We start from the raw sequence: 15,467 nt of genomic DNA, 5'->3' as shown, positions 1-15,467 counted from the left end.
CTATTGACTGGTTATATCCAATGGACACAGAAATATATCTATAGTGAGAAGAGTGCAGTTGTCGGTCTTTAGTGGAGTGCTCGGCAGTTAACGGATGGTGGATCTTGTGGCTAAAGAGTTTAGTCAGTTATTCACGTACCGTTAGAGCTTCAAGCTACAGATCCATAAGGTCCCTTTGGTAGCTCAATGAATTCAAGTTGAGAATCAGGTTTTGGGTCAGTTTGAAGTGTTCAAATTGATAAGAGTGAGTTTGATTATATATGATATGATTAAACTGGATCAATTATAAATGATATAGTTGACATGATGTATGAGATACATTAATTGGAGGAAAAGGATATAAATATGATTTATATCTAGTGGAGGAGAAAAAGACTGGCTTAAATGTTGCATATGATGTGATATTAAAACTATAGGTTATAAATATAATATGATAAGTTAGTTATTATATTTATTTATAACTAAAACAATTATGAGATAATTGTTGGTGGTTTTCTCTCTATAGCCGTGTGTGAAAGTGGGAGGTTGCATTCAGTTTTCATAATTGAAAGGATAAAATGAAAAATGTTTTCATTTTGCAAAGGAATCATTGTATCGCTTGAAAAGTTGTACATTGCCCATCGTTTAGCTAACGAGAGCCTACATGACAGCCTCAAGTGTTTCCTAAATGATCTTGTACATGTGCATCTACCTAAACAATCGTATAGCTTTTACTAAACGATCGTCTAAACGATCAAACCTAATTCCTAAACGATCATATACCTTTTTCTAAACGATCAACCACCAGTCTATATGAAGACTCTAAACTTCTCCCACTTGCTTGGTCGTTGAATACAATCGTTCTTTCCTCTTTCTCTTTACCAAATCCAATAGAGTCCACACCTCCTAGATTCTCACTCTGAGAATACTAAGGTCACTAAGTGGTGGTGTCCTAATTGTTGTTTGTTCATGTAGAAGACTGTTCGTTTGCTGAGCGACAGTGAGTTTTGGGTAGACGATTGGCTTGGCGATCACAGCGATAGCGAGAGGTGCTGTTCCAAGCGAGAGAAAGACAGAAGAAAAGTTCTTCAAAGGTGAGTCTCTTGTTCCTTTGTATTTATTTATTGAAAGCATGCCGTAATTTATTCTGAAATGCATAACTTGTATGTTTGTTTGTAAATGCTTGTATTTCTATCACAATGAATTTGGAACGATCTTGCTTCCTCTCATAGGTACTCTTTGATAAGAGTTCCTTCAGTTATTAATAAAATAAGAGTTATTTTATTTTCATTTACTCATATCCAATAAACAAAGATCCGTGGTTATTGTACATAAACTTAAGCATGTATATGAGATATACAAGTGGATCATGCCTTAAGTAATAACCTAAAAGGTCGTAGTATACGGATTAAGGAAGAATACTTTATCCTGGTGACACTACGGATACGGCCAGCTTTGTAGAGGTTTACAAGTGTTGTGAACTACTACAGATGGTCTAATCCTGACCATTCATGTGGAGACATGCGAGCAGGGGTGTCCTATACAAAGAGTTTGTATAAGACCGAACCACGAGATGACTAGTCTCTTTATATAACGTCATTGATACTTGAGACTTACATCTCACTTAAATGACCATTGGTGACATGACCTTAATCCTGAGTGTTTTAGGAACTCCTGCCTTTGAAGGCGGTCCTTTGATTAGTATGGGTGAGAATGGCCAGATAGCCAACTCAACAAGCCTACCTTTTTGGGGATTTGTCTAATTGGGGAGTTGGGAACTCAATTACACAAGATGAAATTCACTCCTTCCCCGAAGCAGGGTAAGTAGATAGATTGTTCCCTTAAGGGCTGATTCCGGGTCATGAACATAGTGGCCACATCGTCTCTTTGGAAGAGAGGACTCAGTCATAGTAGAACTATGACTTATGTTCATTAGAGGATTCAGTGGTACTTAAGGAGTTAGATGTACCTATAGGGGCATAACGATAAATTGGCCCAGTTGTACTTACGAGCGATCTGGTGAAAAGTTATCGCATTATTGATTGGTTGATATGAACACAGAAATATATCTTTAGTGAGAAGAGTACAGGCTATCGGTCTTTAGTGGAGTGCCCGACAGTTAACGGATGGTGGATCCCGTGACTAAAGAGTTAGTCAATTATTCACGTAGTGTTGGAGCTTTAAGCTACAGATCCATAAGGTCCCCTTGGTAGTTCAATGAATTCAAGTTGAGAATCAGTTCTTGGGGTTGCTTTGAAATGTTCAAATTGACAAGAGAAAATTCAATTATATATGATATAATTGGTGTGATGTATGTGATAAATTAAGTGGAGGATTAATGTAAATATGATTTATATTAAATACTATAAAATAGAAAAAGAACTATGGTTTGTATGTTTCATGAGATGAAATATTAAAACTATAGGTTATAAATATAATATGGTAAGTCGGTTATCATATTTATTTATAATAATATTAATTATTTGATAATTGTCTCTTTTTCTCTAGTAACCAATTGAGTGGGAGGTTATTGGTGATTTTATGGTAACCGTGAGATAAAAGAAAAAATGTTTTCCTAAATTTAGAGAGTTACTACTTTCGAAAAGAACTCACGGTGAAAGCTATCAAGTGAAAGTGTTTCACTAAGCGATAGTTATACAAAGACTAAACGATCGTGGAGTTTGACTATACGACAGTTCATGCAGTTGATCGTAGCTAAACGATCATGTGGCTTTGTCTATACGATAGGCTGCCATTTACTACACAATTGAGCTTATCGACTATACGATAGACAGTTTTCTATCTCCCACTTGCTCGATCGTCTACACGATTATTGTTCTCCAGTCTCTTCCTCAAACCAAGATCATACAGAGCCCACAACTCCTAGATTCTCACACCGAGAATACCAAGGTAACCATTGTGGTAGTGTCCTCACTCAACTCGATTGTGTTCGAGGAACTTTTGGTTGTTTGTGTGGTGTTTGTTGTCTTGGTGTTGTGTACCGATCGTTGTGTTCGAGGGCTATGTTGTTGTGGACGCTTGTAGATTGATCGAGAGAGTTTGAAGAATGGTTCTTCAAAGGTACACATACGCTATCCCTTGATTTCATCTTAAAGCATGTTGTAATTTCGTATTATGCATGACCTGTTAGTTTTTGTTCTTGTACTGTAATTGTTTATGTTCAACTCGAATGGAATTTGGAACGATCCTTCCGCTGCTCATGGAAATCCTCACAATAAACATAGAAATATATTTGTAGTGCGAAGAGTGCAGCTATCGGTCTTTAATGGAGTGACCGACCGTTAATGGATGTTGATATTTAATTAAAGAAGTTTAATTAATTGTTCAAGTACCATTGGATTACAGGTCCATAAGGTCCTCTCTGTAGCTCAACGGAGATTATTAAGAATTAATTTTAGATTAATTTGAATTGTTCAAATTAATTGAGGGAATTAATTATATATGATATAATTAATTAAATTAATTATATGTGTTATAATTAATATAATGTATTTGATACATTATAATATAAAGTTTATTTTGAGAGGAATTAAATATCTGAATATGATTCAAATATTAATTGTATGGATGAGATTCATATAATTAAATTTAATATGATTTGGATTTATATTAAATACCATACATTATTGAGAGAAATAAAAACTATAGGTTATATTGTATTTAATACAATATAAAAAAACTGTAGATTATGTATTATATTTGATATAACACATAGTTTAATATATATTATATGATAAGGTGGTTATCATATATATATGTATATAAATTTTTTTATTAGTTAATTTTTTGAAAATTAATTTTAGGAGGGAATTGTAATTCCCTCTCTCTTCTCTCTCTGGTGGAAGACGTGTATTATGGGTTGTTCAGTTTCCTACAGTTCTTCATCTTCTTCACAGAAGATTCACAGTGAAGTGATCTGTGTGTGTAATTTTTTCCAGAAGAACTCTTCTACACAAATCTTATTCCCTCTTAAATTCTCTCCCTCTCCCAAAAGTTTTAGAGCCCACACCTCCTGAGAATTCTCTACCTTTAAAGGAGAATACAAAAGGCTCCAATTGGTGGGGTCCTAATTGGGATTTTCAGTATGAGGAGAGTTCGCAATCGGATCAAGGGAATACGTGAAGACTTTTTGGCTTCAAGGGTAAGTTGTTATCCCTACCCCTAATTCCTTATTCTTAAAAGCATGTTGTGAATTCTCTATATAATGCATAAGTTTTATGTTCTGTAAATTTTTCATTATGTAAAAATTGTAAATTGGGACGATCCCGCTTCCGCTACGAACTTCACCATTCCTTCACATTGGACATAAATTTTAAATTTACATTGAATAGAACAATTAATTTTTAAAACTTTTGAATTTGTCAAGAATCTATTAGATACAGAATTGAAAATTTGGAGTTTCATTAGACATAAAAATTAAATTTATACAATGACTTGTACACTTGGTCTGGTTATAAACATCACCCTGTTTTCACTCTTATAGATGGATTTCTTATTACAGATAGCATACAACAAAAATTTGCCTATATCACATCCAAGAAACTGGAAAGACCCATCTCAGACCATTACCCTATCTTGCTATCCATTGGCACAAACAAATGGGGCCCTACACCATTCCGTTTTGAAAATATGTTGCTGATGCACAGAGATTTTGGAAGCACATTTGAGTATTGATGGAGGAATGCTCCTTTGCATGGTAGACATGAACATGGTTTAATTGTCAAGTTAAAATGCCTTAAAGAGATTCTCAAAGTTTGGAACAAATCCACTTTCGATTACGTTCACACTCAGAAAAACCAACTCATGGCTGAAATCACTCTGATGGACAACCTTAAGGAGTCAAATGATAGCCTGCCTATCCATAGAGAATAGAAAAAGAGCCTCAAGGCTCAACTCCTCATTGTGGTGGTGGCCAAGGAAGAAACCCTTTGAAAACAAAACTATAAATCTGTTTGGCTTAACGAATGAGATCTCAACATCCGCTTCTTTCATTGTGTTGTGGCCACTAAAGGAGGAAAAACACTTACTTGAAATTATCTCCTCTAATGATGTGAGCCTTCTTTTGGAACCTAATATCGTTGATGAATTTTTGAATTTCTAACCAGGTTTTATATGAAGGATAATCTACATGCTTTCCCCATTCTTGCTTGGCCCACCACAACAGTCCCCATTGTTGGAATCTCCCTTCACCAAATACGAAATTTGGTGTACGATTTGTGCTTTTGGCACTAATAAGTCTCGGGACTCTGATGGTTACACCACCGAGTTTTATAAAGGCACGTTCTTAAGAACAACATATTGAGGTTGTAATGAGACTTATACTTGCCTTATGTCCAAGCGTGTCGATCCCAAGATAGTTGGTAACTTTAGACCTATAAGCCTCATTACTAGGATCTACAAGATATTAGCAAGAGTTCTCTCCAATAGGTTTAAGAGTGTTCTCCCCTTCCTCATTTTTAGGCACCAATCGACCTTTGTTGAAGGTCGTCAGATTCTCGATGCATCACTCATCGCAAATGAGCTCATAGAGGAGTAGGATAGAAAGAGGAAGAAGGGCATTGTTATTAAACTCGATATAGAAAAGGCTTTTGATACCACTGATTGGGCCTTCTTGGACTCCATACTACAAGCCAGAGGCTTTGGTTGTCTTTGGAGAAAATGGATCATGGGATGTGTATCATCTGCAAATTTCTCTATCATCATCAATGGTTGTCCTAGGGGAAAAATCTGTGCCAGTAGAGGTATTAGACAAGGGGATCACCTCTCACCCTTCCTTTTCAATATCATTATTGATACCTTCAGCAAGATGTTGTCACAAGAAGATTTGGATGGAAGGATTCAGGGTTTTGAGGTGGACAAGGGCAAGCTTACTGTCACACACCTATAATTTGCAGACGACACCCTTCTTTTATCCACTTACGACCATGCACTTATTAAAAACTTATTTGACGTTGTTTAGTCTTTTAAGTCTTGATTGGGGTTATCCATTAATCACCAAAAACATGAAATTATGGGTATTACCCTCTCTGCTAGCGAGCTCCAGTACACTGCGGATTTATACGGTTGCAAGGTGGGTTCGTGGCCAAATTCCTATCTTAGATTTCCCCTCCATGGCAAACCTAGAACTTTATTGTTTTGGCCCTCGATGGTTGAAAAGGTTGAACAAAGAATAAAGACTTGGGGATCATCTTACATTTCTAAAGGAGGGAGGTTAAGGAAGGAGGTTAACTCTCATTCAAGCATCCTTGAGTAATCTACCTATGTACTATCTCTCCCTTTACAAACTTCCAAGTAAAGTGGCTCATACTATGGAAAAGCCCCATAGAGATTTCCTTTGGAAAAGGAAATACAATAGTTCGAGCTTATACCTTGTCCTTAGGACATCTGCCCAATCTTTTAGTGACTTGGTATCACCAACCTCAAGCTTAGGAACAAGGGCCTTCTTGTTAAGTGGATTTGGCGTTTTAGGGTGGAGAAATCTGCTCTCTGGAGAAAGGTGATTGCTGCAAAATTTGGCACTTCTAGTGTTGGGTTTTATGTCCTAAAACTCATGATTTGTAAACAATAAATATATTCTATTTTACAATTAAGTTGTTATTGAGGTTTATTCAGTAAAGATATTATTGAATATGTGAATTGCACTTACTTAAAAAACCTTAAATCCAATAGACTAAGAACCTCTGACTATAGTTTGAATACTTGAACTATATTTGAAGACATAAAAGTGGATCAAGTTCGAGTAAATAGCCAAAATGGTCTATAGTATAAGGATTAGGCTGGGTACCTTATCTTGGGGACACTATGGATGCGACCCACTTTGTATTTGGTATAAATGATGTGATCCTGAATCGTTCATGTGGAGACATGCGAGTGGAGGCATCCTATGTAATGAGTTTGCATAAGATCAGACCGCAAAATAGTCACTTTTACTTTATAACACCGTTTACTGTTAAGACATACTATTTCAATATGATGACCTAGGTAACTCAATCTTAATTCTAAGCTAACTATGAACTCCTATTTATTCGAGATTATCCTCTAATTTGTATGGGTGAGAGTGGCCCAAGTTTTTCAACTCTATAAGCCCCCCATTTTAGGGATAAAACCGAGCAGTTAGCTGGGGACATAGTCTTGCAAGATGGAATTCACTCCTACCCGACTAGGGATAGTAGATAGGTTGTTCTCTTAAGTGTTGATTCTAGGTCTTGAACAAGGGATCCCACCCTCTCATCAGCCCGAGAGGGACTCGGTTTGGTGGTTGGACCACAAACCAATTGTTCATTAGAGGAGTAGTGGGACTTAAGAATTAATTATAAAGGTAAAACGGTAATTTTGATCCAACTGTAATTACGAACAACATGTGAAGGGCCAACTTACTAATCATGGTTATATCGAGTGGGTAGAAATATATCTACAATGAGGAGAATGTAGCTACAAGGCTATAATGGAATGTCCCAATAATTAATGAATGTTGGTTAATTAGGTTAAAGAGTTTAGCCGATTAATCTCGGATCGTTGGAGCTCATGATTTGTAGGTCCATTGGATACCCTGCTAGCTCGTATCCAATTAAACCTAAGAATAGTATGATGAGAGAATTTGAATTGTTCAAATTCGGCTTAAGGAGTAAGCGTTAATTGTATTCGATATTCTTAACGTATTATTGTTTATTATGAATTAAACAATTTGTAGAGTTGAAAATATTTAAATATGATTTAAATATTATACACATGAATAGAGATTCATGATCTAAATTGATGTTATTAATTAATTTAATATTCGATATTAAATTGATTTTATTAATTAAATTATTTAATTAATTATTTAAAATTAATTTTGAATAATTTAATATTTGATATTAAATTATTATTAATTAAATTATTTAAAATTAACTGAATTAATTTTATAAAAATTTTAATTAATATTGAGTTTGAGAAATTCAATATTTAATTAAATTTTGTGTTAGTGGGATTTTCCCATAACTGAACTTCAAGAACAGTTCAGATCCCACTTCAATTCATCCTAAATTTGATGTCATCTTTAGGTGATTACTTGGCGCATGGTTTTTTCTTTAAATAAAAGAAAGATTTCCTGGAAAAGGGTTGAACATTTTAGCCTTTGAAGTTCAGATTTTCTCTCAAATTTTCTAAGCTCCAAAACTCTCTCAATCTTTTTTCCCTCAAAATTCATCACCAATTTGGATCCCACAATCCGTTTTAAGACCGGAGAATAGCGGGGAAGACTCTAATGGTCTATGAAGTATTTGTGATCAGAAACAACCTATGAGATTACTTCAATTTTGAGCTACACTAAGGTTTGCTCTCAAAATTATGTTTTTCCAAAGTTTGAACTAGCATGCTTTATCTGTAAATTAATGTAATTAGAGTACTTAAGATCCTAATTGCTTCTACTTGCATGTTGCTAACTCATTTATCTAGGTGCAGCAACAAGGTTGGTTCTGTTCTTTTCCCACTGCCAAGGGCCCATGAAAAGTCTTGTCATACCTTCAACCTAATGTGGATCAACATGTTGCTGTCACTTTGGGTAATGGTCGATTTATTTCTTTTTGGGGAGACTTGTGGGTGAATAATAGCCCTTTCAAGGTTGCTTTTTCCAACCTATTTGCGTTGTCCCTTGACAAGGATGCTATGGTCTCCGAGCTATGGAACTATGGAGGGTGGGTGGAATCTTCATCCTCGTAGACACCTCAATGACCTAGAAACTGAAGAATGGGTTGTCCTCTCACATTTGCTCGCATCTCATCAACCCTTACAAAGAGAAGATAAATGGTGGTGGAAGCTTGAGCCATCGGGGACCTACACGACAAAGTCTTGGATCAACAACAATTTTGAAAATAGCACCAATTTATATGAGGGCCCGACAGGTGCTATTTGATCTGACCAATATCCCAAAAATATTGAAGTTTTCCTTTGGGAGCTTGCTCATAAGGTATCCCTCACTTCCGATAAAATGTAGCGCCGCCTCCCCACAACCCTATTGGTGCTCCCTTTGTCAGATACAGAAAACCAATGTCACCTCTTCATGTTCTGCCTTTTCTTCAAGAAGTCTTGGAACCACATTCTTCATGCATTCAACCGATGTGTGGTCTTTTCTAATGATGTTACCCATTTTCTATTCCTTGTTCTCGACAGCCAACTCTTTCAGGGTAGAAAGGGCCTTCTCTGTAAACAGCTCGTCAGAGCTTTTTGTGGTCGATTTGGCTCAAACGTAATAACCATCTCTTCAACAACAAAGCCCAACACTTTGACGTTTTCTTAGACCATGTGAACCAGATCGTTATCTTTTGGTGTAAATTGTCTAACCATTTCAACTTTTATTATTTTGATTCTCTTTTATCCAATTGGAGATGTCTCTTGTAACTTCTTTGGTTCAGAGCCTCTGTTCCCTTTTCTTTTGTAATTTCATACATCAATGAAATTGTTTCTTATAAAAAAAGAAATAATAAATTAAATTTATATCAAATAGAGCAATTACCTTTTAAGACTTTGGAATTTGTCAAGAGTCTATTAGAATCAAAATTGAATGATCAAAGACTTATCAGATACAAAGTCAAAAGATTTCTATTTTAAATTTTAAAAACCTTTACCCTTGCACACATATATTTTCTTAAATAACACATTTCTTCCTTGTACTTCCATTGAAGTAACGTTTAGTTTATGAACACTCTACTATGCAACAATTTCATCCTTATATTTTCGAACTATTATTATCTAGTTATCGAACTTTGATATGTAACAGTTTCGATAGGTCGTTAGTATGCAAAATCTTGTTAAGATCAAGATTTAATGTAAATTTGCTTTTAAACACACCATGAGACACAGATGCCTTTAATATATTTAGATCATATATGGTAGGATGCTAATGTTATAACTTTCAGGTGGGTTATATTAGTTTAATTAATTAAACTTTGAATGATCGGTTAAAAAAAAACTTTGAATGATTATTCCAATTCCCAACAATATTATCAAAATCCATTTGATTGATTCTAATATTGAGTTATATAATTGCCAAATTCCCCCCAAAATTATCTAAACAAAACAAGAGATGAGAGATAAAACTTTATTTATCTCAGTAGTTCATTCAAAACTCTAGAATGGTGGATCTCGTGTTGAAGAACATAGCATTACCAGATTAGAAATCACTCAGCACATGGATTTTCTAATAAATATAATGAAGACTAAAGCTAAGGGGAAGAGGAAGAGCCAGGGCAATATCATAAACGATATGGTACAGAACTTACACACAACTTGGAACGATCTCTTGTAGATCTTAAAAATCAAGACTTGCAAAATGCATGAAGCGTCTCGTCCAATGCCTTCCTGTCGTAATCGCCAGTGAAAACACAGTTTCCTAGAGGACCTTTCAAGAGAATTAGCCTAAGTAGCCCATCAGCAACCTTCTTGTCAACCTGCCATGCAAATCGAGCTTAGAATACTGGAGAGTAATAATATAAGAGTAGAGAGAAGCACCCCAAATCACTTACCGCCATTATTGATTTGAACATCTCCACCGTCATGCTTTCGGGAGGTGCAGTAGGCAACTTTGCCTGTTTTAGAATGGCAAGAACTCTGCTTACAATTGTATCATCAATCCATCCGAGACGATATGACATGTCAACTGCCATTACCTGAAAATGTGCAGACACCCGACATTTAGAATTGGTATATATGAAGTAGAATGCAGATACTGTTCGAATTTAATGATGCAATACCGTGCCAACTGCAACAGCTTCTCCGTGGAGCCACTGACCGTACCCAAACCCAGTTTCTATTGCCTATAGAACATTGCACAGAGTGAGAAGCTAATAAGAGAGCAAAAAGTACTCCATGAAGAACGTGACACATGATTCATGAACAGAAAAATACATTTTTTTAGCAAGCAAGCCATATGAAAAGATTTCTATGATTGGAGACTGTAGGAAGGAGGAACTGGCGAAGGTATGCTTCGGCCCAGCACAAACAAAGAGGATTTGGAATTGAGAAACAAATCCTATGAGAAATGTAAATTATTTCTACAGTAAGACAAGTACGTGTCTACGATGAGAAGAGCATTAAAAAAGATATGGTGACTAAAATTGGGATGTTCAACAATATAATCTTCATTGCTTCACATTCAAATCATACAGCTAACAGAGTGAAAGAACCCATCTTACATGTCCGAATGTGTGGCCCAAGTTCAAAGTTGCCCTTAGTCCACTTTCCTTCTCATCCAATGATACAACCTCAGCCTTGTTCTCACACGAACGTTTTATCGCATAAGCTAAGGTGACTGGATCCCTACAATAAGCCAACGTATAAAAAAAATTTAGTCAATAAGATATATCCCTAATATATTGGAGTATAAAAGATAGCAATAATTACAAGATAATCCAAATATTCGAGATGTTTGGAATCTCCCCTCTCTCGAGTATACTGACTCAAGTCCTAATCCAACCAACAATTGGCTATCTTCCTCGTCTTGCACTCCCTTTATTTATAACCAAATGCCATAAAAACTTACTGATATAAACTCAATCCTTTAATTCTATCCTAATAACGTTCCTATCAGTAAATATCAGGAGATAGAAGGAGAATCTGTTTGACATATAAGATGAACAAAATGGTAATTGAACCATAAAAAATGCCCTTCATACAAGAAAAACAAGTGTCTATCTAATGAAAATAACACCACATATGAAAGGACTCTAGAGAGCCTAAATGAAATTCACAATATTGTCTGCATTTTCAGATATGTAAAGAGATTAATAGGAGAACATGTATAAATTCAGCCATTGTTCAAAAATAGATTTAAATGATCCAATTTACCCCAAAGTAACAAATTAAAATTTGGAGTTTAGTATTGATATGACTTGGTTTAGGAGCATGAGGTCCTCTAAATTCAAATTACTACTATGCTATCTCCTCATTTTATATTCATAGCCCATATGTTGATGCCTCATGAATCAAACTAATATCTGAGTCCCATACTAACAGCTCAAAATTTTGGCTCTAGTAGTGGGGAAGTTCATTCAGTTTATCTTCATTATAAATGCCTTAGCAGGAATAAAAGCATATTGGACATACATCAATAACATTTTACAGACGCACCTTGCCATTAATGAAGGCATATTCTTCTCCTGCCATTCAAAAAACTCGGCATCCCTAATAAGCCCATACTTAATGACCTCCGCAAACCCAGAAGCCAGTTCCCTATCAGGTAGTGTGTTTAATGTATCGGTATCTACAACAACACATTGAGGTTGATAAAATGCGCCAATCAAGTTCTTCCCCAGACGATGATTTATCCCAGTCTTTCCCCCAACAGAAGAGTCCACCTAGAAAACACAGATAGAAGAGCAAGACATGTTAAAGAAAGGCTCATCTCAAGTTCTAAAAAGCTAAAAAACACACTTCAGAAAAGCTGCATACTTGTGCCATAACAGTCGTGGGAATCTGAATGAAGTTAACACCTCGGAGGAAAGAAGCAGCAGCATAACCACACATATCACCAATGACACCACCTCCAAGGGCCACAAATGTACATCGACGATCGAGCCGCGACTCGATAGCCTTGTCAAAGACTTTCATGAGTGTGTCCTACTAATTCAAGATTGTGGTTAGTTTCAATTCTTGGGGACAAGTGGCAGAGCCAAGAAGTTTACACGGAGGGACAAATTTTTAAATTCCAACGTCATATACATACAATCTTTCAAATTTAACAATGAAATTTAAGGCGCATAGGAGTAGTAATGTAAACCACTCACCATATCCTTGTACTTCTCACCATCTGGTAAAACCACACTTTCAACTGAAACATTTGGATTCCCAATAGTTAAAGCTTCAGTAACTTTATCTAAATACAATGGTGCAACAGTATCATTGGTGACTATAAGAACTCTCTTCCCATGAACATGCCTGTAAATTTAGAAAGAACAGCACAAATAAGGAGAAAAACACGAATTCAGAAGGAAGCTAATGACCTATCAAACAATTCATTTTCACTAATTACTTCGAGCTCTTACGAAACAAACACAAATTCACTTCAATTATCATACCTCTGGAGAATCTCAGGCTGATCGAGAAGACCGGATCCAATATAAATCGGATAGCTCCGGTCACCCAAATCCACTTCCACGATCGTCGGAACAGAGGAATCCGTTTTAATCGCCGACTGATCCATAATCTGAGCAGAACTCGCCAAAATCTTCCCTCTCATAGATCTCGAACTCAACCCAGGAAACCCATTTCGATTGAACTGAACCCCAGTTGAAGACGAACGGAGATGGACCGGATTACGATTGCGGATCGGGAAAAAGCAGCCGACGGCGGCGGATTTGAAGAGTGGGGATTTAACGGTAAGGTCTGAGGCGGGAGAAAGACAGAGAGAATGGGGAACGGTGGCCATGAATGGGATTTTCTGGGTGGTGTTGAGAGAGATTTACGGCGGCGCTAAAATGGGAGGAGTTGGTGGAGAAATGAGGCATTGTGAGGAAGAAGGGGAAGATCGAAGAGGGGTGTGCGTTGTTGGCTTCAGTGGTGGCGGGCGGGTTAGGTGGGGGCGGGTCGAGGTTGGTTGGTAAGGAAGTTACCAATATATCGCGATAATTTGATCATTACGAGATGTATATTGTGAGATATTAATGAGAAATTGACCGAAACTGAAATTGTTTTTTTAGGTAAATAATAAATATATTGAATGGTCTCTAATCTTCTAAATAACTTTTTACAAACTTAATGTCTTTAAGCTTTTGAAATAGTAATTTTGTAAAAAGGTTTATAAAACTTGTTAAGATATTTCTAAAAAGTGAAAAAAAAAAAAAAAAAAAAAAGCAGCATGTTAATATATGACGTATAGGCTCTAACACACCACCTAAAATAAATTCATTTTGGTTCTCAAATTTTTTACTTTTTTTTTTTCTAATTCATTTTTGGATTCTAAAATTTTAAAAATAGTTATTATATGATGGTTTAACTTTTAAGATATTTTTCTTAATTTAAAAAAAATATATACATTTTTGGTACATGTGTTTTCATTTTGTTTCTAACACATTTGATATCACAACTTTGAGTATATAAAATATTACAATATTGAGATAAGATACATTACACATAGATGTATTATTGGGGTGAATCAAGTGATTGTTAAAAAGTCCAATGAAAATATTATTGTTGCAAATATGCAAAGCTCAACCGTGCCCCCATTCTCCTTTTTCGACACATGCATACTCTATAGATGGAACAAGGCTTGTTAAGTGGATGAAGATCCCGAATTTTTGAATTATTTCTAATTCATAGCTTATTGTGACAATGTTAGATAGGTAGATTGATATTTTATCTGATGTGACATAGATTATTCAAGATATTCATTCTTCTTGTTTTGATTTCCAATGTATTTTTTTATGCATCTTTCTAAGCCAAGATATACAATAATAGTCCGCTATGTTTTAGCTACAAAGAGGTTGATGTGATAATATATATGGTTGCTTTGTGGACTTTTCCTTTTCCATCTTGACTAATGAGCTTGATGGATAATGCTCGTTTGGATCATGTAGTCTTTACAGGTTTTGTGATTGATATTTAGGCTACATTTGATTTTTTTGTGTTTGGTAAAACAGATTTAATTAAATCGGCTAAAATCCCTTTTAAAAGTACGTTAATTTTAAGTTGATTTAAAAGCCGTATTCCTCCAACTTTTAGATTTTCTTAAAATTAGATAGATTTTTTCATTAATATTTAGTTTCAATTTTATATTTTAAAAAGAAGATTTATTTTATATATTTATCTATTCTCACATAATCAAATCTATTTTCTATTTTTCACGAGTTTAATACATCATTTTTTAAATAGTATACCATATTCCTTTTTTTAAATAAAGTTATTTTCCTTCATATTTAAAAATAAATCTATAACAAACAAAATTTATCTTACTAAACAATTATTAAAAATTTTAAATTACATTAAAAAAAAGTTGATTATAAATCTATTTTAATTATTATATCTAAAATAAGATGTTTTTATATTTATTTACCAAACATTATAGCCTATTTTTTCAAGTTTAAGTTGAAAATTACCAAATACTATTTTACTTCTTTTCACAACTGATTTTTCTAAAAACACAACGGTTAGTAATCATTTTAAAAGTTACAGCAATCTCAATCCCAAGCAGAGCCTCAATTTAGTTTTTTCTCACGTCAAAAAAATTGACTATAATGACTAAAATTTTGTTATTATTTTAACTATATGTGAGTGAAAAAATTGAACTTCTGACCTCGAGGTTAATAGTACAAGTTTTATGTCATTTAAATTATATTCATTTTGACAATTAATTCATCTTCGGAAGTCTAGCAATATTTTAAATGCATAAAAAAAAGACATTTTGAAAGTTTGTAAATTATAAAGTTTGTTCTTTTTATTTAATTTAAATATAAAAATGCAAAAATATGGAAAGTTTAAATCAATTTAATAACCAG

The 15,467-nt window shown here is 34.8% G+C and overlaps 1 protein-coding gene across 1 annotated transcript; it reads right to left on the bottom strand.

The window, feature by feature from the left end:
* Window positions 1-10,043: 10,043 nt before the first annotated feature.
* On the bottom strand, window positions 10,044-13,528 carry LOC120069028 (3-dehydroquinate synthase, chloroplastic). The gene is made up of 8 exons (XM_039020686.1): window positions 13,053-13,528; window positions 12,762-12,912; window positions 12,427-12,594; window positions 12,106-12,332; window positions 11,172-11,295; window positions 10,731-10,793; window positions 10,503-10,646; window positions 10,044-10,427 (listed from the first exon to the last, which is right to left on the bottom strand). The coding sequence occupies exons 1-8, from the start codon at window positions 13,400-13,402 to the stop codon at window positions 10,296-10,298; spliced, it is 1,359 nt and encodes a 452-aa protein (XP_038876614.1). The 5' UTR covers window positions 13,403-13,528; the 3' UTR covers window positions 10,044-10,295.
* Window positions 13,529-15,467: the final 1,939 nt, after the last annotated feature.

The sequence above is a fragment of the Benincasa hispida genome, unplaced genomic scaffold, assembly GCF_009727055.1.
Source record: "Benincasa hispida cultivar B227 unplaced genomic scaffold, ASM972705v1 Contig179, whole genome shotgun sequence".
NCBI lineage: Eukaryota > Viridiplantae > Streptophyta > Magnoliopsida > Cucurbitales > Cucurbitaceae > Benincasa > Benincasa hispida.
Note: the sequence above shows the minus strand (reverse complement) of the source record. Positions and strands in the feature narration are given on the sequence as shown.

What these genes read in the sequence shown, in the direction of transcription:
- LOC120069028 (XM_039020686.1), bottom strand. Translation starts at nt 13,402, where the DNA reads ATGGCCACCGTTCCCCATTCTCTCTGTCTTTCTCCCGCCTCAGACCTT. An exon ending in TGGGCCACACATTCGGACAT is followed by an intron (nt 10,794 to 11,171) that starts GTAAGATGGGTT and finishes AATGTTCTATAG; the next exon opens with GCAATAGAAACTGGGTTTGG. An exon ending in TGTTCAAATCAATAATGGCG is followed by an intron (nt 10,428 to 10,502) that starts GTAAGTGATTTG and finishes TTTGCATGGCAG; the next exon opens with GTTGACAAGAAGGTTGCTGA.